Raw genomic sequence first — 22,440 nt, forward strand, 5'->3', positions numbered from 1 at the left:
GACATTTTCTCCTTCTTTCTTCCATGTATCCCTGTTCTTTCCCTGCTCTGTAACCAAGTTTCACACATGGTTAAGAGAAATTACCTATGCTTTCTCAATATTTCCGTTAGGAACTTGGGATACCTTTATAATAAAATACTTATTTTATTTCATCTGACTTACAAGAGTAATTGCATGGACATTGTAAAAACCAGAAAATACAGTACTTGGAGCATAAGGTAAGAACTTTTCTTTTCTTTTAACTAGGAAATTTATTTGACAAAATCTTAATGACAGATTTGAAGGTTTTAAATAAAAAATAACTATCTGCGATGTAGTCAAAAGTGTCTTTGAATATCAGTCAGGATACCTGAATGATGGCTCAAACTCTACCACTAAGTAGTTCTGTCAAAAGTTATTGAACATTTCCTGGGTTTTTGTTTTACAGATTTATTGTGGTATAATTGACAAGTAAAATTACATATATTTAAGGTGTATAACTTGATGATTTGACATATACATACATTGTGAAATAATCACCACAACCAAGGTAATTAACATGTTTGTCGTCTCACATAGTTACCATTTTCTTTTTCTTTTATTTTTTCTGGTGAGAACATTTAAGATTTAATTTCTTAGCAAATTTCAAGTATACAATGCAGCATTGTTAATTTCAGTCACCATGCTGTCGGCGGATCTCCGGAACTTAGCCATCTTGCATAACAGAAACTTTGTACCCTTTAACTAACATCTCAACATTTCCCTTGTCCCAAGCTCCTGGCAACCATCATTCTACTCTCTACTTCTATGAGTTTGACTATTTCAGATTTCATGTGTAAGTGAGATCAGACAGTACAGGTATACTTTGGAGATATTGTGAATTCAGTTCACACCACTAGAATAAAGAAAATATTCCAATAAGTTTGTTTGTTTCCCAGTGCATATGAAAGTTATGTTTATATTACAATGTGGTCATATTAAACATACAATAGCATGTCTAAAAATAATGCATACACCTTAATTTAAAAATACTTTATTGCCAAAAAGTGCTAATGAACATCTGAGCATTCAGTAAGTAATCTTTTTGCTAGTGGAGGGTTCTGCTTTGATGTTGATGGCTGCTGACTGACCAGAATGGTGGTTGCTGAAGGATTGGGTGGCTGTGGCAATTTCTTAAGATGACAATGAAATTTGTCATATCAGTTGACTGTTCCTTTCATGAAAGTGTTCTCCATAGCAAGCAGTGCTATTTGACAGCATCTTACTCATAGTAAAACTTCTTTCAAAATTAGGGTCAATACTCTCAAACTCTGACACTGCTTGATCAACTAAGCTTATGGAATATTCTGAATCATTTGTTGTCATTTCAATAATATTCATAGCATCTTTACAAGGAGTAGATTCCATCTTAAGAAACTACTTTTTTTTGCTCGTTCGTAAGAACCAACTCCTTATCTGTTCATGTCCATCATCAGTTGCATCAATTCTGTTATATCTTCTGCCTCCACTATTAATTCTAGTTTTCTTTGCTATTTCTACTATACCTGTAGTTACTTCCTCCATTGAAGTCTTGAACCCATTGAAGTCATCCATGAGGGCTGGAATGAACTTCTTTCAAACTCCTGCTGATGTTGATATTTGACATCTTCCCATAAATGACAAATGTTCTTAATGGCATCTAGAATGGTGAGGTTTTTTTCAAGAAGATTTTAAGTTTATTTTGCCCACATCCATCATAAAATCACTATGTATGGCAGCTGTAGCCTTATGAAATGTATTTCTTAAATAATAAGACTTGAAAGTGAAAATTACTCCTTAATCCATGGGTTGTGGAATGGATGTTGTATTAACAGGCATGAAAACAACATTAATCTCCTTGTACATTTCCATCAGAGCTCTTGGGTGACCAGGTGCATTGTCAATGAATGGTAATATTTTGAAATATGTCTTTTTTTCTAAGGAGTAAGTCTAAGAAGTTGGCTTTAAAACATTCAGCAAACCATGTTGTAAACAGATGTGCTGTCGTCCAGGCTTTGTTGTTCCATTTAGAGCACAGGCAGAGTAGATTTAGGATAATTCTTAATGACCCTAGGGTTTTGGAGATGGTAAATGAGTATTGGCTTCAGCTTAAAAGTCACCAGCTGCAGTAGCCCCTATTAAGAGAGTCAGCCTGTCCTTTGAAGCTTTGAAGACCATCATTTACTTCTCTCTAGCTATGAAAGTCCTAGATGGCATCTTCTTACAAAAGAAGGCTATTTTGTCTACATTGAAAACCTGTTGTTTAGTTTCGTTAATAATTATCTTAGCTAGATCTTTTGGATAAGTTGCTGTAGCTTCTATTTAGCACTTACTGCTTCACCTTACACTTTTATGTTATGGAGATGGCGTCTTTCCTTAAAACTCGTGCATCAACCTCTGCTAGCTTTAAATTTTTCATCTGTAGCTTTCCCACCTCTGTCAGCCTTTTGAATTGAAAAGAATTATGGCCTTGCTCTGGATTATGATTTTTATTAAGGGAATCTTGTGGCTGGTTTGATCTTCTATCCAGACCGCTAAAACTTTTTCTCTATCAGCGATAAGGCTCTTTTGCTTTCTTGTCATTTATGTGTTCACTAGATAAGCACTTTTAATTTCCTTCAGGAACTTTTCCTTTGCATTCGCAACTTGGCTGTTTGGCAAAAGTGGCCTAGGTTTTGGCCTGTCTTGGCTTTTGACATGCCTTCTTCACTAAGCTTAATAATTTCTAGCTTTTGATTTAAAGTGAGAGACGTGTGACTCTTCCTTTCACTGAGAGGCCATTGTCGGGTTATTAATTGGGCTGATTTCAATATTATTGTATCTCAGGGAATAGAAAGGCCACAGGAAAAAGAGAGAGATGAGGGAACAGCTGATCAGTAGAGCAGGGAGAACACACACAACATTTATCAATTAAATTTGTCATCTTATATGGGTACAGATTGTGGCACCCAAAATAATGACAGTAGTAACATCAAAGATCACTGATCATAGATCAACATAACAGATGTAATAATAATGAAAAGTTTAAAATGTTGTGAGAATTACCAAAATACGACACAGAGACATGAAGTGAGTGTGTGCTATTGGAAAAATGGCACCAATTGACTTGCTCCATGCAGGGTTGCCACAACTTTTCAGTTTATAAAAAATGCAATATGTGTGAAGTGCAATAAAGCAAAACACATTAAGGTGAGGTATGCCTGTATTTGTTCTTCTGTTTCCAGCTTTTTTCACTTAGCATAATGTCCTCCAGGTTCATCTGCATTGTTGCAAATGGTGGAGTTTTCTTCTGTTTAAGCGCTCAATAATATTCTATGGTATACATACCACATTTAAAAAAATCCATTCATCCATTGACAGACGCTCAGATTGCCTCCACATCTTGGCTATTGTGAATAGTGCTGCAATAAACACAGGAGTGCAGGTATCTCTTCAAGATGCTGATTTCATCTTCCTTGGGTATATACCCAGTAGTGGGATTGCTGGGTTACATAGTAGTTCTATTATTACTTTGCTGAAGAACTTCCATATCATTTTCCATAGTGGTTGTACTAATTTACATTCCCACCAACAGTGTACAAGAGTTCCCACATCCTTGCCAATACTTGTTATCTCTTGTCCTTTTGATGGATAGCAACAGGTGTGAGGTGATAGAACATTTATGTTCCCAAAATGCATTTCATTTTAACTGTGATAAAAAGTTGAGAGCGTCTCCTATATTAATTTTCTGTGATCTGACAAATTTAAGTACTTAACTGTTATAGAATTTCATAGGATCTTGGATCTGCCCTTTTTACAACACTCTTCCTTTAAAAATGAATGGAATAAAAAAGAAGTGAGAAAATACACTTATTCATAAAAATATATTAGATGTTATGAGATAAAGAGACATGTAATAATGGCTTTTCTCACCCAAAGAAGAGGAACAAATATGAACAGAAACAAATAAATTTTGACTTATTAATTTCTTTCTCTCTTTCTCTTTTTTTTTTTTTTTTTTTTTTGAGACGGAGTCTCACTCTGTCGCCCGCCCAGGCTGGAGTACAGTGGCCGGATCGCAGCTCACTGCAAGCTCCGCCTCCCGGGTTTACGCCATTCTCCTGCCTCAGCCTCCCGATAATTTATTTCTTGAAAGACCTTCAGGTTAGATATTTTTCTCCATCCCATCATGCAAGGTTAGCTTTATGTGGGAAGCTCTTCCAGAGTCTGGTTCACTGTAGTTTTCAAGGGTGAAGATAAATGTTTATGTAACTCCACCTGTAGAATAGTTAGTTTTGAGTCCAATTAAGTCAGATGCTTCACGAAGTCTATTTTTTCCCCTTTCTTTTGAAATGAGATAATGGATGTGGAAGTTTTTAACACAGTGCTTACAGCAGAGCGGGTGCTCAAAAAACATTTTCTTTTTTCCTTCCCTCCTTCATTTAATTTGCAGTATTTTAGATTTAAATTGCCATAAAATGGGAATTCATAATATACCATTTTAGAAATCATCATAGTTCATCAATTCTTTGAAGCATATTTTTAAAATTTTGCTGAAATTGTGAAATCATTTTTAACTGCCGCTGGCCAGGCAGCTGTCATGATCTGGTTGCTAATGCCTGTAAGTTGTGCATCAAAACTCCCAGAGTTGGTGTCACCAGATTGGAAAAAAGTCTCAGAGACAAAAGTTGAGCATGCTTTAAAAAAAAATGCTACATCATCAACACAAAGGATGGCTGTGTGGAAAGACATGGATATTAATAATGCTCAGTAAAACATTCATAATTTCAAATTCTGAATGTAAACAAATTTGGGAATACTTTAACCAATTTATTTCTGTCATATTTTCCTTTTATATATGTACAAGAGTGAAATTGGAGGGAGGCAGACTAACTGAGTTTAAAAAGATTCTTTTGATGAATTGAAAATAAAAAAATAAGAGATAAGAAAGCATTATGTCATAACTGACCACATTTTTTATTTTAGTGGTATATAAAATAAACGTGTATTTGGGTTGACATTATTTTACAGTAGATGAAATATAATAATTCCACTTATCTTTGAAAACAAATTATCTGTGGGTTAAGGTCTTTAGAAAAATCTCTTATCCAAAGACATGGCCAATATTTATGCCATCTTGTCCTAACATAAGACGGTGGCAAAAATTATACTAATGACTAATAATTTGGGAAAAAATAATGACACTTGTAAAAAATAAACTGACCATGTGTCCCTGTCTCCTCTTAGTGCTATGTCCAGGTTCTAGACAAGCTTATGAGAAATTAACTACCACGAAGAGGCCTGAACAAAATCGTCTGAATTGTGAATTTCTTTTTTTGGTGGGGGGGATGGGGGTCTCACTTTGTCACCAGATTGAGTGCAGTGGCATGACCTTGGCTCACTGCAACCTCTGCCTCACAGGCTCAAGTGATCCTCCTACCTTAGCCTCCTGGGTGCCTGGGACCACAAGTATGGGCCATCATGCCCAGCTAATTTTTTATATTTTTTGATAGAGACACGGTTTCACTGTGTTGCCCAGGCTGGTCTCAAACTCCTGAGCTCAGTCAATCCACCTGCCTTGGCCCCCCAAAGTGTTGCGATTATAGGTGTAAGCCACTGCACCCAGCCTGAATTTCCTATTTTTCACACTTGCTTCCTATAACACTATGGCACCTTGCCTCGAGCATATAATATAAAGTGATGGATAAATAACAGAGGTCTTCTATGTCAGAGTGTTCAAATTCAGGAAATAATCATCAGTGGCTGTAGATATACTTTAAATGTTAATTGGAAAGCACACCTATTCTTTGATTAATTATGCTGTGGTTCTGGACATGTGGCAGGTAGTGTGAGAAAATCTGTATTAAGCCTGCCTTCAGAGTTTCTCAGTGGAGGTTCTCTGGTGAGCCTGTTTTTCCAGGGAAATAGGAGGGTAGACATCTGGAAATTTGTTCTATTCAGCAGAGCCTTGAGTATTTCCAATATGGCCTTTCCATTTTACTTTGCCTGTTATTCAAAATGCTGTACTCCTGCAAATGTGGGCCCATACTAATTTTTATAGCTGGTTCAATTTTTCAGAATATAATAAATTACTCTTCAAACCCATGTTTTAAGAATTTCTAATGAATAGTAAACTTGCATCCTAGATTCTTCTTTTAATCACAAATGATAGCCACAAAAAGTGGCTTGCCATCTGTATACCTGCATGTTTAAAATTCTTCTAATATTAGCATTCTTTTCAGTTTTAGATAAACCCAACTTTGCCTGGCTGCATAACTGAGTGTTTTCTGTCCCCTGTTGGCTGTGGTTTCCAATGGAATATAAACCATAAGTTCTGAGTGGACCCAGTAAAAAATGTTTGGTTTTGACTTTACTGGCAAGAAATTGAATCAATCAGTAACTTGCCAGGTGATTGGAAAAAAAATTTTTTTGAGCAACAGGAATAAAGTATCATGAAGTATTTGAACATGTTGATAACAGACATCCTCAAAAGCTACCAAGCATAGGTGATTTAGTTATTCTAAAATCTTTACTCTTTTTAAATGGAAATTATTTCTATCACTTACAAAAATATCGGGGTTTCTTTTAAACTATATTCATAAAATGACACGATTTAAAGCCCCGTCATAAGAAAGTTCTTGCAGTGAGGATCACTGTGCACAGTGGGTAAGAACCAAGTCTCCGGAGGTAGGCTGCCTCAAGTTAAATTTGAGTGTGCCTGTGTCACTTTAGGCAAATTACTTAACTTCTCTAAGTTTCATGTTTCTTCATCTGTAGAATGGAGTTGATAATGATAGCACCTTTCCTGGAGAACCACGTTCTTGCACTATTTTATCTCTTTGAGGATACTGAGGCTCAGGGAGGTTAAGCATCCTGCTCAATGGCACACAGGAAGGAGGGGCAGAGTAGAGCTGGGATTCACACCCAACTCCAGCTGATTCCACACCCTAAAGTCCTTTGAGTTACCATGAAGACTCTAAGATGATCATGAGGAGCCAGGGCATTGGCATATGAGTTATGTAGCCTGTGATCTGTTTCTAACCAGCTCTGTCACCATGACCCAATATGGGAGACATTAATGCCAAAGAATTCCACATGTTACATAACAAATAGGGACTAGCTGAGACTCAGGCAAAGAGTAAGAGTAAGTGATTATTTGGCCCTGTGCAATGTTGCAACCTCCATATCTTTTTTTTAAAAAAACTACCCCAGCGTATCCACAAAACAAGAGGAAATCAATTTCACAAAGTAATAAAGCCTCTATATGGTGGCTTTTGATACAAGAAGAGGTGATTTTCAAGCACTTTATTATTAAATCATGATAACTATCATTATCATTCACTCTATACATCCTATATACAATGCGCTCCAAAAAAGAGCTCCAGGCTGGGCACGGTGACTCACGCCTATAATCCCAGCACTGTGGGAGGCTGACGTGGGCAGATCAGGTAAGGAGTTTGAGACCAGCCTGGCCAACATGGTGAAACCCTGTCTCTACTAAAAGTACAAAAATTAGCCAGGCGTGGTTGTGCACAACTGTAATCCCAGCTACTCAGGAGTCTGAGGCAGGAGAATTGCTTGAACCCAGGAGGCAGAGTTTGCAGTGAGCCACCAGCCTGGGTGGCAGAGGGAGACTCCATCTCAAAAAAGAAAAAAAAAAAAGCTCCAAATACAACTTTGTATATAGGTTACATAGGGTGGAATAATAATGATAGTTATCGTGATCTAATAACTTTTAGAGGCACCTTCATCAGTGAGCTCCAACAGTTTCTTGTGAGCAATGATGTAAGAATTAAAGTAAAAACAAACTATGTCTATATCTATATTAATTTGTTATGGCTGCTATAACAAAGAACCACAGACTAGGTGGCTTAAATAACAGAAAATTAATTCCTCACAATTCTGGAGGCTAGAAGTCCAAGATCAAGGTACTTGCAGCGTTGGTTTTCTCTGAGGCTTCTGTCCTTGGCTGATAGACAATCATCTTCTCCTGTGCCTTCCCATGGGCTTCGCATATCTGTGTCCTAATCTCCTCTTTCTATACGGACACCAGTCACATTAGGTTAGGGCCCACCCATATGACCTCACTTTCCCTCAGTTACCTCTTTAATGTCCTATCTTAAAATACAATCACATTCTGAGGTAGTAGGGGTTAGGGCTTCAACACATGAATTTGGAGGAACACAAGCCAGTTGAAAACAATACCTATATCTATATTTACACCCACATCTATATCTATGTTTATGGGTCTTACTGAAGTCTGAAATGATAACAGTGAAGACTTTTCCCGATCTTATGATGTGACAATAAAAAGATAAATATTCCAAGTCTAATTGGCATGTGGCCTCTTAGCACAAACTTATTAAGAATGAGCATTTTCTCAGCCAAGTGTTATCTGATTTCTGGGCTCCTGAGACCGACTGCTCCATTAATGCTGGGAAGGGGAGCATGGCTGGGGGAAGCCACCAAGCTGCTGGCTGGCAGTCAGAATGCCCATGTGGTGTCGGATCTGAAAAGGTGCACTGTGGGCAGCCAGAAAGAGACTGGCACTGTGAGCATCCTCTGGCCTCAGTTCTTTGATTTTCTTTAAGGCATGTCCTAAAGGCTGGGACACTCATCTATACACAAGAGGTGCAGACATGAATGTGGGGCAATTATACACTCCTTTCAAGTGAGCTGGCTGTGCTTAAACTAGAACGTGCAGGATTTTCTTTCTTTCTTTTTTTAAGGAATCAGGTTTATCCAAGAATATGGCATCTTCCCATCCACCTACCTTCCTTCCTTTCTTCCTCCCTCTTCCTTTCTTTGTTTTCTTATCTCCTTCTCTCAATTATTTATAGAGTGAGGGCCTGCTATGCACAAGGCACTCTGCTTGGTCCTATGGGGGATAAAAAGGTGACTAAGAGGCACTCTGCCTTGCATGTTTCATTCTGATAACCTACTCCCTGTTCTGCTGTTGGTTATGCTTTCAGGCATTGCTCTGCTAGTTCTTGGCAAGGCTGAAAGCCACTTCAGCTTATAGCGTCCAGACCTTCAAGGTCTTCTGTTCTCCCTGTGGAACTGACAGCACTCCACCTCATCTCTGAGCCACCCACACATCTCCTCCCGCTCAGCCAGTGTCCAAGCTGAAGTTCCTGACTCCTGACCCCTCTGGTCCGATGATTATTCATTCACTGTCTCTCGCCTCCCAGACTGCTTTATTTTTTTTCGTTTTCTGAGCTGTTCCTTCTGATTCCTCCCACTTCTTCCTCTTCTCATTTTGACTCCTTTCCCAATTCACATTGATCATCTCTGATGAGCCGGCTGAGTGTGAAAAAATAAAGGTTCTAATGATCTGTCTTCCTCTCTGCCCACTGTTGTTTATCCAGGGAGTAAAGACATGCTTCAAGGACTCCTCCCTCACAGCTGAGCATACAAGAAGGGGCCCCAGACTTATTTTTTCCTTTCCACAACACTCACTCATTCTAAAGTTACTTCTCAATCACTGAACATTAGTCAATATGTTTATTTTTTAAAGTAAACAGTGGGAAGGTTGTGGAGAGTGAATGATGAGGTTCTATAATCTGATTTAAATCTTATCTACAGGTTATAAAATGTTAAAATTCATGTTTGGAATAGAAGGCAACACAGGCACATATTCTACTTGAAAATTTTATTCCTACAGTTTAATTTAGTTGGGAAGAAATGGTCAGACCAGCTCTTTTTTTAATCACATAGATAGTGTGTCCTGTCCAAACCTGGCAACTCCTGGGATCACTGCCTTCTTCCTCTCCTGCTAATCAAATTCAACCCATTTTTCATGTCCTAGGTAAAGTCTCATTCTTCTAGGAGGGTCGCCTGGGCACCCATGAGCTTCTTGAGGGCTCAGCCTCTGTTTCAGCCACATCTTTGTGGCCCAGAAACAAGTAAAGTCAGGGACTTGGTAGAAGTGTGGGAAATGAATCAAAGTGAACAACTTTCTCCAGTGTACTTTCTCTAGTGTACTTAGTGTCCATGCCACTCATTCAGATATGTCATAATATGCCTTTCCAACATTGTTAGTCAGACCCTTTAAGGCTGAATATTTTGTCCTTCCCTCCCAGATGGCCTGTTCCTTGAGGGGGACAGTGCTTCCTTTTTTCTCCATATTGGTCTTCATTGACTAATACAGTGATGGTATTCAGAAATATTGTTGAGTTAAATACTGGTTCTTTTTGCTTGACAGCAGTGTCTGTTGGGAACCACATTTAGAAAGCTGATTTTTCAGAAGCCATAATTTTACTGCAAGTAAATCTGCGAGAGGGGTTTGGTTTCCATACACTTCAAATGGAAAGTAAATTACCAGCCAATTGATGCTTAGTTTGGTTCAGTCACATTTATTGAGGAATTGCTTTGCACCTGACATCAAATCAGAAAACATTCCTGCCTCATGTGGGTTCAGAGTCCCCAGGGATGTCTTACTGCCCACCTGACCTGGAGATAGGATATAGTGCTTGTCCTCATAGCTGGGCACAGATGATGAATGGGCAGTGTATGTGGTCTCAGCCACATGCCTGGACCTTCCTGGGTGGTGCTGTGGACCTGCTGCACACCTAGTGCAGCCCCCTCCTGGGTGGTGCTGGATTGCTGCTCCTCCCCCATCCCAGTCCCTCCTCTGGTAGCCAGAATAAATTTTGCAGTAAGTTAGCAGAGTGGATTCCAAAAAATCTGCACTGTGGCATCTCAGGAAACTTCAAACTTATCTGCTTGAGAAATAACTTGCAGAGTGGAAAGGAACTCTGACAAGGCTAATAAAAGGGATTTCGAGCTGTGTTTCAGCAAGCCAGTCACAGAGTATTCACGTGTTAATTCACTGGCGTGTTCCGCGGCAGAAGCACCCCCTCTCTGTCTTCCCCCAGTTCCAACTGTTGTGCTGCAGCAGATTTGGTCTGAGTCTGGGCAGAGCCCCTTTTTATGGAGCAACCCTCCCGATTCGTTACAGCAAGAGTCTGGTGCAAGTGATCCTTGCCTTCCCATCGCACACAAAGGCAAAGAGCTCCTTAAAGGGACCTGCCTGCTGCTCCGTGCAGCTGCAAACCCGTGTCAGTGCAGGCTCAGCAACCCAGGCTTTTGCTCGAGAATGAGTGGGGAGGGGTCTTGAGGAGCCCCCACGTCCTCCCGGAGCGGAGGCGGGAGGGAGCTGACAGCCGGAGTGGATGGAGACCACCAGTCCGCGGGGACCCGCTTGCGATTAGCTGCTGCTTGGGATGCTCCGCGCGCCAGTTGAGCATCCTGCCTGTGGTCCAGGGGATGCTGGCGGCGCATCTTGCGGTAAGCCTGCGCTGATTTGAGCCATCGCCCAGAAGCGAGCCCGCATTCAGACACCGCGGACCGGCTCCGCGAAGGGCTGCGTGCAGTCACCATGAATGCTAGGCTTCTGTAAAAACCTCCCCACTGCATGGATTTGGCTGTTTAATCAGCCGAGATTAGAGCCCGGGAAGATTTGCAAGCCTGATTCTCCCTCCAGCTGCTGTGACAACTTCGGGGCCGTCTGTTTACTTCTCTGGGTCCCCGGGACTCTTTCCTGCATCGCAGCCCCTTGTGCCACTTTGTGGGCTTGACTCGGAAGTCAGCCGCCAGGACTCCTCTGACGGCATCCTCAGGAAGGGGGAGCAAGGAGGGCTTAAAAGAAAAGCAGGAATCCCCCCAACTGCTCAACCTCTCGTGACTGCCTGTGTTCTGGGGTTCTGAGAGGGACCGTGCGCTGCCTGGGGAAGCAATGCAAGTCTCCATAGCCTGCACAGAGCACAATTTGAAGAGTCGGAATGGTGAGGACCGACTTCTGAGTAAGCAGAGCTCCACCGCCCCCAATGTGGTGAACGCAGCCCGGGCCAAATTCCGCACGGTCGCTATCATCGCGCGCAGCCTGGGGACGTTCACGCCTCAGCATCACATTTCTCTCAAAGAGTCCACCGCAAAGCAGACTGGCATGAAATATAGGTATGCATGTAAGATTCCCTCTGCGCGGGGTATCCAGGTTCTATACAGGTACAGTGGAGACAGACCATCGGTTTTGAAAAGTGACTTACTCATCAATGGGTTGCTCACTTCAGAATTCTCAGGTGCTTCTAAAATAGCTCCTTAGGGGGATGAATAAACCCAGGGAGGCTGTGTGTGTATAAGATTTTTTAAAATGTGGCCCATTTTGTATAATTCTAAAGTCCTATGAACATCTTAGGAACTATGTACATTTCAGTACCCCCCCCAAAAAAAAAAAAAAACACAACTGCTGGAACTGGTATTTAGATCAGTATAGTTTTTCAATAGCAAATGTGTTTGTTCTATTTTATGATGGTCTGTAGTTTATGATAGACTGTAGTTTCTGGGATTATACTATCAGAAATAGTTTCCCATCTAGTTCTGCTCTCTTATTTATCTTTTGTTTGTTTTGTTTGAGACAGAGTCTTGCTCTGTTGCCCAGGCTGGAGTGCAGTGGCGTGACCTGGGCTCTGTCTCCTGGGACAGAGCCTCCTGGGTTCAAGCGATTCTCCTGCCTCAACCTCCTGAGTTGCTGGAATTACAGGTGCCTGCCACCACACCCTGCTCATTTTTTATATTTTTAATAGAGAAGAGCTTTCACCATGTTGGCCAGGCTGGTCTCGAACTCCTGACCTCAAGTGATCCGCCCGCCTTGGCCTCCCAAAGTGCTGGGATTACAGGATTAAACCACCGCGCCTGAACTTATTTTTCTTTTGAAAGGCCAAGTTAACAAATGCTATACAAAGCTTTTTAAAGAAGCTTTCTTGCAGAAAAAACGAGCTATAATGGTAAATTAGATTGAATACTGCCATATTTAAGCCTAAATTACTGCTTGAAATAAAATGTAGACCTTGTGAAATAAGGAGAAAATGTAAATTGTTGCAATTCCACTAGTTTCCTCATAAATTTTAAAGCTTCCGCATCCTCTATGTTATTTTCCATAGTTGGAATCATCCTGGTAATAGTGGATGCTCTGTCTAATAGGGCATGACTTACATATGATAAGTAGAAAATTTCATTATTCAATTATGTGACTCCTGCCTCCTCATTACATTTGCTTTGTACCAAGTCCCTCTGACTTTATTTCTGTAAAACTACTCTGCTTCTAGTTTCTAAAAGTGTTTGTGAATGTAGAGGAGAGAAGCTACCAACACATCTTCCAAAAACTTTGGTTACTTCAGTTTGCAGATATGATTTTGTTAATTGTCTACATCTACTATCTCTTGTCTTTGTTAGGAATCAGGTTTTAGGATAGGATGAAGTTAATTAAATTAAAATAATGCATAGGCAACACTGTGTTTCTCATGTGGGGTTGCTGAAATAAAGCATTTAAACCTATTTTTATAAAAGTCGCCCTTGAGAAAAGTTTCTTTGCAGAGTTACAGGAAAGTTTCTCATTGCACAAACGTCAAGCACTATTGTTTTGATATATGTTTGAGCCATTAAGAAAAAACATCCTTGGGTGGGAAAAAGCAAAACAACCTTAACTAAAGCTCTTTTTGTGCCAGCTGCAGTACAGATGTAAGCAGCCTGACCCGGGTCAACTCACTGAAGCATCAGCTATGTGAGTGGCTTTGCTTTTTCTGACATCCCTGTGATGGAGAGAGTGGGGCACCACAATGGCAGTTCTCTAAATGAGACTGTAGTCTTGAGTCCACTGATGTTTTCTACAGCTGCTGCTGGGGCACACGCGCAGCCCCTGCCCTGTGGACACAGTCCTGCTCTGCATGCATTTCAGCTACTGAGATGGAGATGAGCAGCTGCTTTCCTTGAGGCAGATCACAGAAGGTGGTTTAAATTTAGTCCCAGCTACTCGGGAGGCTGAGGCAGGAGAATGGCGTAAACCCAGGAGGCGGAGCTTGCAGTGAGCTGAGGTCCGGCCACTGCACTCCAGACTGGGTGAGAGAGCGAGACTCCGTCTCAAAAAAAAAAAAAAAAAAAAATTTGTGACCTCTAGTACTTTAGCAGCACTATGAACTTTCTTTTTGTAAATCAGAAGAAATACAAAGCAAGATCACTAATTTCTTGAGGCAGAGTTTCATAGTTGCTTGATGATTGTGTTGGAAGAGTTTGCTGTTGTGAAGGCCTTTGGAAGTCAGGAGATTTCCATTAAGGTTTTTCTGGTGGCACAGCTCAACTCTGTTGAGTGATAACTCTCTGCTTCCCAAAAGCTCAGTGTGTGAGCAAGGTTCACTTGGGCACCTTTCATTACTGACAACTAAAGACAGTTCTCTAACAAAAAGTTAGCCATCTGGGGTCTTCAGTATACTTTGTTTCTTAAGGTAACCAAACAAGATGCCTCTTCTTCACCTGTGCTCATATTCCAAACCACTCCATCTATAACCGTCAGGAGGTTTGCCTGTGTGTGTGAATGTGACTTACTCTTCTGTTTCAGATTCTACTCTGAGTGACCTTTATGAAGGAGATTATGAAATTATGCCAAATGTACACCAAGCTTTCTTAGGGTTAAAAGGGGAAGGAGACTAACTATGTACTTTATAAAAAATGATAGGAGTAACTTTTATTAGCTAAATTATCCTTTTTTACATTGTTTTAGCGAAAATATAATGTGCATATATGGACTATTTGTTAATGATAACAAATAGCAGAAAATACAAAAATAATGCCATAGAATAGGGAAGATAATCGGTTTAGGTAAGCCATCTGGAGAATGCCTGAAATAACTAAAATGGAAAGTTAGTGGCTAATTGTGGTCACAATTTCATCCTTGAAAATGGTTTTCATGGGCAGAGCTTTAAAGGGGATCCATAAATCCAATAGAAGAATTTTAAAAAGTCTTTTTGTGCATTTTTTCTGAGGAAAGGGTTTATTGCTTTCAACAGAATTTGAAAATGGTCTACAACTCAAAAATTGTCCAACAGCAATGTTGTTTAATGAAGAGGTACTCATCCATTCATCATAGTCAACAAATATTTATTGGGCACCTATTCTATATCGGGAAACTCACTCAACTGGTATGCAAAGGTACAGAAGCCAGGTGAAGTCTGGGGCTTATGTACAGGTTGAGGAAGCAGACCATAAATAAGAAAACAAACAACCAACAAACAAATAATGTAATTGTCTATTATAAGACATTTCAAAGAAGTTTTTATTTTTTTTTGGAGGGGTGATAGTCATGCTTGGTCCAACTTAGTTGATCCATTTTACCAACTCTGCTTCAGTTCCAGAATTAATGATTGCATCTTGGGGCATGAGTAATTGTGCCTATGTCTGCCACCCATTTTGCTATCCTAGAGACTTCTTTAAGGTATATGGTGCTACCTGGCAGCTGAGGACCTACTTGTGTCCCTGATAAATAGGTAGAATGCCTTCTACTTATATAATGCCTTATGATTTTTAAAGCCAACTAATATAACAGCCTATGGTTACCACCCATTAATCAGTAACTAACGAAACTGAGATTTTAGAACGAATTAATGTATACTTGTGCAAAACATCTGAATTCTGCAAGAATAAAATGCTTAAAGTCACTATTATATTCACACCATCACTGTGTAAGAATCTTGCATAAAACTGGTTATTGTTTGAAGGTGGAAGACAAAAAAAAATTTACTAGAACATTCTGGCACTCCAAAGCTACTGTCAACCCAACAGAACAAGATCCCACCTAATGTGTATACTGAGGACTATCCTGTAGGTAAATAACACAGGACTTCAGAAGGTTTTTCCTTTCCTTAGAGGGTTTTTTTTTTTAAATACAGAATATTTGTATATATTTATGGGGTACATGTGATATTATATATTACATGTGTAGAATGTGTATTGATCAAGTCAGGGCATTTAGGGAACCCATTACCATCAGTATTTATCATTTCTATGTGTTGGGAATATTTCAAGTCCTCTTTTCTAGCTATTTTGAAATATACAATACATTATTGTTCATTATACTCACTCTACTCTGCTATAAACATTAGAACTTATTTCTTCTATATCACTGTATGTCTGTACCCATTAACCAAACTCTCTTCATCCTTTCACTCTTAGAGTTTCACAGTTGTGCTCTGTTAGTGCATGAAAGTTCCTTTGATCTATTTTTGTGTCTATTTTTAATCTCAGATTTCATTACACTGTGTTAGTTTGGTGTACACTCTACAACTATACATGATAGATTTTCACATGATAGATGTAGGTATATACATGAACCTTTCATCCTAAGAAGAACAAATCATTCCGAACAGAAGTTAAGGCACATTGGTTTGTTTTCACTTCTTTGGTTGGTTTGGTTTTTGTTTTTTTAAATAACTTTTTAGAATGATCCAGCTACCAGTGTTTGACATGGTCTCAGAGTTTCTGTCATTCAAAATTGAGCACTTTCGTACTGATAACCTTCCTCCTCCTCATTCTGAAATTGTTATTTTAGTTTTAGAATAATTGGAATATCATGGGCCCAATTTCATTGTAATTTCACTAAAAACTTCAATTTTTTCCCCATTTTTTAAGCTAACTACACTTTACCATTAAAATTGTTTTTGAAATAATTATAAATTCACAGAAGTTTGCACGGAAAAGAAGTACAGGGAATTTCCATATGCCCTTAATTTCCCCAGTGGTAAACATCTTGCTTAACGAGAGCATGATAGCAAAACCAGGAAACTGATGATCCATATGGATTGGTACAATCTGTAGGATTTATTCCGGTTCTACCAGTTATACATGTATTCATTTTTGTCTGCATGTTATACGCCTATGTATTTTTTATCACATATATAGATTTGTGTAACCATCACCACAATGAACAATCAAAATTGTTCCATCATCACAAAGCTCCCTCATGCTATCCATTTCTGACCACATTCACTCCCTCTTCTCCAATTTCTAACCTTGGGTAACCACTAATTTTCAAGTCATCTCTATGACTTTATTGTTTCAAGAATATAAATGGCATAATACAGTATGTATTGAGGTTGGCTTTTTTTTTTTTTTTTTCACTCAGAGGGTTTGTACAGGCAAGTGGTGAGAAAGAATCTTGTAGTGGTAAAAAGAGATTGGAATATGGCTCCATGGAGGGCAAGCTATTTAGACACGAGGGAACATCAGCAATGGAGGGACTGGTAAGGATTTTTAAGCAAGATGTCTGCTTACAACGTTCTGTTAAGAAAGGATTAATCTGGCAGTTGTTCCCCCCACAAAAAATCTAAGAGTTGTAGCTATGGAATAAGAATTTATGTTAAATTCCATGGCATTCTCTGTTTTCCTATAGAGAGTCAGGACTGTATGCAAAAGACTCAGACCAGATACCAGATGCCTTTCCCATGCCATTCCTTTCACAGCCTCTTTATTAAAGCACATGTCACAGTCACCATTCTTTACCTCCCACGAATGGTGGGTAGTTTTTGAATTAAAACAATTCAAGTGAAAGATCAATCTTGTCAGCCCATTATGTAAAAGGCACTTAGTGTGTGTGTGTGCGCGCATGTGTGCTCATGTGCGTGTGTGTGTGCAAGTCTCCGTATGGGGAAAAGTGGGAGGAAATAGGTGGGCTGAAGAGGAGGAAAAGGAGAGCCAGCTCTGTGGCTGTGTTTCAAACAGAAATATTTGATTTTAGTCCAGAAAAAAAGAGCAGTTTGGTTATTTGAAATGCCAAGTTTCTTGGTTTATTTTTGGTTTTTGTTATTGTTTTTTGGTAAAGAATACCGTTGTCATTTCCATTGACACCCATGGGTATGGGCTTTCCTCTCTGCCTCAAAGTAAAATGGTGAGAATGGGGAGGTGGGGAAGCCTTCCTAAAAATTAGTTGCTGATTCAATCTCATAGAGTTTATTCCACCTCTGCAAGGCAGCAGTCAGAAGTCTGGCATCCATGGGATGGTGAGAAAATGGTAGGAGGGGAGGGAGCCTCCTGGAAGTTATTACGCAAACATTGTTCCAGTTCTGTGGTTCTGAAAGTGTGTGTGGGGCCTGTGGGTCTGTGTGTGTGTGTGTGTGCGCGTGCATGCATGTGCACACGTGCACGTGAAGGAGTCTGAAGAGTTTCCGGAAATGGCTAGTTTTCTAGCTGCAATCTTCAATTTGGTTGTTACACATGGAGTCCTTAATCCCACATCCACTCAATGATCCTCTTTAGAAGTATACTCATTTTAAAGAAATTCTGTTTTAAAAAATTCTGCAAACATTATGGTAATTTGAGAAATGTTCTGAGAGGAGAAAAAAATTCCATCACATTCAAAAGGAAAACCAGATTCCTAAATTTCACTTTGATTTTTAAAATTCCTTTCATCAAATTCGTAGTCTATCTTCAGTACATCAGTTTATGAACAGTATGAGATTTGGATTCAGTGAATTTGATCAAAATATAGGACTCTTAATTTCTTTGAGTATCCTTTAAAAACTTTTTTAGGAGAGAAAACTCTCCTATGAGAAGAATTCAGAAGCATCAATTAATTCATGCCTTTTCTTGAAGAATGTCAAAGCCATTCAGATAAATAGCTATTAGGCATCATAAGAAGATTTGATGTTGCAAGTTAATCATATTGTATGCTGAAAAATATTTTTGTAACCAGTTTTTCACGTTTTTAAGAATTAGAAATAGAGTGATTGAGTCTGAAGAATTCAAGGCAAAAGTTCTTTAAATTTTCATTTCAATATTGAGAATTATTAATACTATGTGATCACTAGAAATAAGAGAGTTAGCAATGGTTGGTGAGGGAACTTAAGATGCCATCTAGTACAGTCACTTTTTTGTTTTTTTGAGACAGAGTCTCACTTTGTTACCCAGGCTGGATGTGTAGTGGTGCAATCTCGGCTCACTGCAAGCTCTGCCTCCTGGGTTCATGCCATTCTCCTGCCTCAGCCTCCCGAGTATCTGGGACTGCAGGTGCCCACCACCACGCCCGGCTAATTTTTCACAGTGTTAGCCAGGATGGTCTCGATCTCCTGACCTCGTGATCCGCCCATCTCGGCCTCCCAAAGTGCTGGGATTACAGGCATGAGCCATCGTACCCAGCCATTCATTTTGTTTTATACAGATTGGCCAGTTCCTTCGTCAGAGTTACCCAGTAAGCTGGGCAGAGGCACAAGGCCAAACTGAGGTCCTGACTCCAAGGGCAGAGTTCCTTATGCTCCTTTCGCTTCCACATTGCAGCTTCTTGGGTAGGCCCCATTTTTCAACACAGGAAAGAAGCACAGCACATGAAACACTTCTAGAAAGGACAATCCCCTTCTCTACATATGCACAGTTTGCAGCCCAAGCTCTTATCTCTGGAAGAAGCAAAGCCATGCTGTGTGCTGAGAGAGCCAGACCAGCTTTCTCTATCTCCTGCAGAGCTGTGAGGACCTCACAGTGCTGCCACAGAGGCTCTCCACTGATACATGTTCTCAAATGGGACATAAATTAACTTCCATATGACAGTGTGCTTAGCATTACAGTGTCTAAAGCACAGGCTTCTCAGGAAGAGATCTACAAAACCATGGGCACATATGATTGAACAATGCCACATGTCAACACTGGACAGGAAATGCTCATTTGGGCTTTCTGTGCTAAACATACTTAACTCTCCTGCATGCAATTAGAGATTACTTTGAAAGCTTGCTCCTGAAAGTCAGAATCAAAATACATTTAAAATTCCTTACTGCAGGTTGATTTTCATTTACCCAGATTGGAAACCAAAACAGAAGCCCAGCAGTGAGTTTTTTTTTTCTTGGAATCGACAGCTAGGGAGGACTCTGAGAGCATTCACACAGGCCATCTGGTCTAGCCCTCATGAGAAATCTGTCCTGTTTTTCCAATTTGCACTGTGCAGCAACTACTTGTAAAGGCCTCTGAAGAAATATTGTGTAATCTTTCACAGAAGTCATGAAAAAATTTGGCTCTTCTTTTTGAGAATCAGAATCATTCATTAAGCTCTAAAATCCTCAGAGGAAGTGATAAGGTGAGGGTTTTCAGAATTGTTGTCTATTGCCTGGACTCCAACAGTCAAGTCAGGGAGGAAAATGAGTATAAAAGATTAAAAAACAAGAAACCAAGGGCACAGCAACAAGATAAGGGAGGCACATGTGGCATACAGAGGACTCCCACTTCCTTCTGATACCTGGGGAGGGAGATTCTCTCCTATTCTCATCCTAGCACGTCTTCATCAGATCTGGCCTGACTGTTCTACTACAAAACCATCCAAGAGTCAAAAAATATTTCCCCATCACAAAATTCCTCTTTGCAATTGACTTGGCTTCTTTAAAGCTGCACCGATAACTTCTTGTCCTGTCCTCTGTTGACATGAAAATGAGCTAACTATAATTTTCTGCCTCATAAGGTTGGTGGTACTTGAAAACCATTACTACGACTCAGCTTCCTAATTTCCAGAATGGTTCCAGCCGTTTTCTCCTAGATTTCATTTTCTGATTCCCAACTGTAACTACAACTCTCATTCAAACCCTTTACGTGATGAATACCTCTTCTTTGAGTCATTCAGTGCTGGATACAATTCCAAGTCAAAGTCTAGACTTCTCAGTATAGAATAGAAAGATTGCCTAATAACAGAAACATGCTATGTCCTTTTGTCTGCATGCCCTGGTCATGCTTCCTGTTTTAGAAGAAAAAAATGTTTTTCATATTTTGAATCATTCTATGAAACAATTTCTGTAAAACATTAAAAAAATCCTGACCTATTTATTAGAGTAATGGGGGATGATTATGCTGACACATAGCAATTCTTATGAGATATCAACTCGAAAAATTATAATGGCAACAGTTGAAGTTTCTTGGGTTAAAGAAATATGAAAAGGCCAAATTTGACACATAGGTTTCAATGACAGTTGAGTATCCAGGTAGGAAAGCTAACAACTTGTACTGTGATTAATTTGCTTTTTGATACATTCTTATAGAGAATTTATTTTTAACATAGGAGGTTTAAATATAAATGCAACTGTATATGACTGCTATGATTAACAAGAAAAGTTTTCTGTATCGGTAATTAACATCTTCCAGGAGAATGCCCATGGAGGGGCTCAACTGCAGAAATTATAAGCACAGAGCTCCTTGTGATTAGTTCGCATCTACTGGAAAGCCCATCTGGTTTAACAGAGCTCTTATATAAGAAATACAAGATTTTTCCTGAGGAACACATGCTAATAAGCTTCCTCTTTTCCATTAGCTTCCTCTTTAAACTAGGTTTTTATGTTTTTTTTTTTTTTTTAATGTCTTTGGCCTGAGACCACAACAACAAGCTTGTTATAAAAATCAACTGCGTAAATAACATGGCTTTAACGAATGCTACTCTCTCTCAACTCAAGAATCAGCAAAGAATTCCTCTGAGGCATTTGAGGAAAATAAACCTTTTGACTCAATACTCAATTTCCTACCTGTATATGCACAAGCACATCTGCATGATGGTGTCTGTACATTTACCTTAAAAAACTGAAAATGCTCGGAGGAAATCTTAGCAGCCTGATTTCAGAAGGTTTCATCTTGATGAAGAACATATTTATTTCATTTTAATGAAGAGAAAATAAATGAACTGCTACTCTAAAGAGACCCAAATAGAAAGAAGGAGTTGGGAAAGTCATGGTCTAACATACAATGTCTCACTCAATAATGGCTTGTATTTCATTTCTAAGGAAGGAGTTTAAGGTTTCACTTTCACTCAAATACAGTTTCTCCAGAAGCGATCTTTTGGAAATCAGGAGGCTTGGATCTTAGTTCATAAAAGTTCGGGATAATTCCTTAATGAGAAAAACAAGTGGACATTTGCCAGAGAACTCCAAATTTCACCTGATATTTTTTCCTGAGGGCTTCAGCAGGACCTTCTGTGGGTTCTGTTTCAAAACAAGAGGTGATTTTTTAAAAGGGGGCACAGCAAAGCTATAAATTTCACACTGTATTAGTTTCCTCTTGCTGGTATAACAGATTTTCACAAAATTAGTGTCTTAAACTAACACAAATGTATTCTTTTGTAATTCTGGAGGTCCAAAGTCTAAAATTAAAGTGTCAGCAAATCTCCTTTCCTCCAGAGGCTTCTGGTTGAAATCCACTTCCTTGGCTTTTTCGGCTTCTAGAAGTTGCCTGCATTCCTTGACTCTTTCCTCCATCTTCAAAGCACATCACTCCAACCTCCAGTTCTGTCTTCACATCTCTTTTTTTCTTACTTCGATTCTCCTGCCTGCCTCTTAAAGGACTGCTGTGATAACATCGAGCCCACCTGGGTAATCCAGCAAAGTCTCCTCACTTCAGAATCCTTAATTAATTCCACCTACACCGTCCCTTTTACCATAGAAGGTAATATGTGTGCAGGTTCCAGGAATTGGGACATAGACGTCTTTCATGGGCCATTATACAGCCTGCCACCCATATCATGCAAAAAATGTTATATGGGAGAGGGGAGAGTTAAAGGAACCCTAAAGTATCTGGCATCAGATCCCCATCACTTTTTCTAGAATGTAAGACTTGTTCAGGTGAAGCAAGTCAGCAACAAGAATAATGGGATCATTGGAAATGCTGTATGGTGGGGATTTTCCC

The 22,440-nt window shown here is 39.6% G+C and overlaps 1 protein-coding gene across 5 annotated transcripts in view; it reads left to right on the top strand.

Annotated features, from left to right (window-relative positions):
* The window catches only part of KCNAB1 (potassium channel, voltage gated subfamily A regulatory beta subunit 1), a 411,274-nt gene that overhangs the window by 153,073 nt on the left and 235,761 nt on the right, over window positions 1–22,440 (top strand). Inside the window, exon 1 of one of the 5 annotated variants that reach the window (XM_011959009.1) lies at window positions 10,802–11,934. The exons of 3 other annotated variants lie outside the window; for them this stretch is intronic. In XM_011959009.1, coding sequence (XP_011814399.1) covers window positions 11,714–11,934 — 221 coding nt within the window. In that variant the 5' untranslated portion in view covers window positions 10,802–11,713. Of the gene's footprint in view, window positions 1–10,801; window positions 11,935–22,440 lie in introns of those variants that run through there. One more of the 5 variants, XM_011959011.1, reaches the window with a different exon arrangement.

The sequence above is a fragment of the Colobus angolensis genome, unplaced genomic scaffold, assembly GCF_000951035.1.
Source record: "Colobus angolensis palliatus isolate OR3802 unplaced genomic scaffold, Cang.pa_1.0 Scaffold48, whole genome shotgun sequence".
Classification (NCBI taxonomy): domain Eukaryota; kingdom Metazoa; phylum Chordata; class Mammalia; order Primates; family Cercopithecidae; genus Colobus; species Colobus angolensis.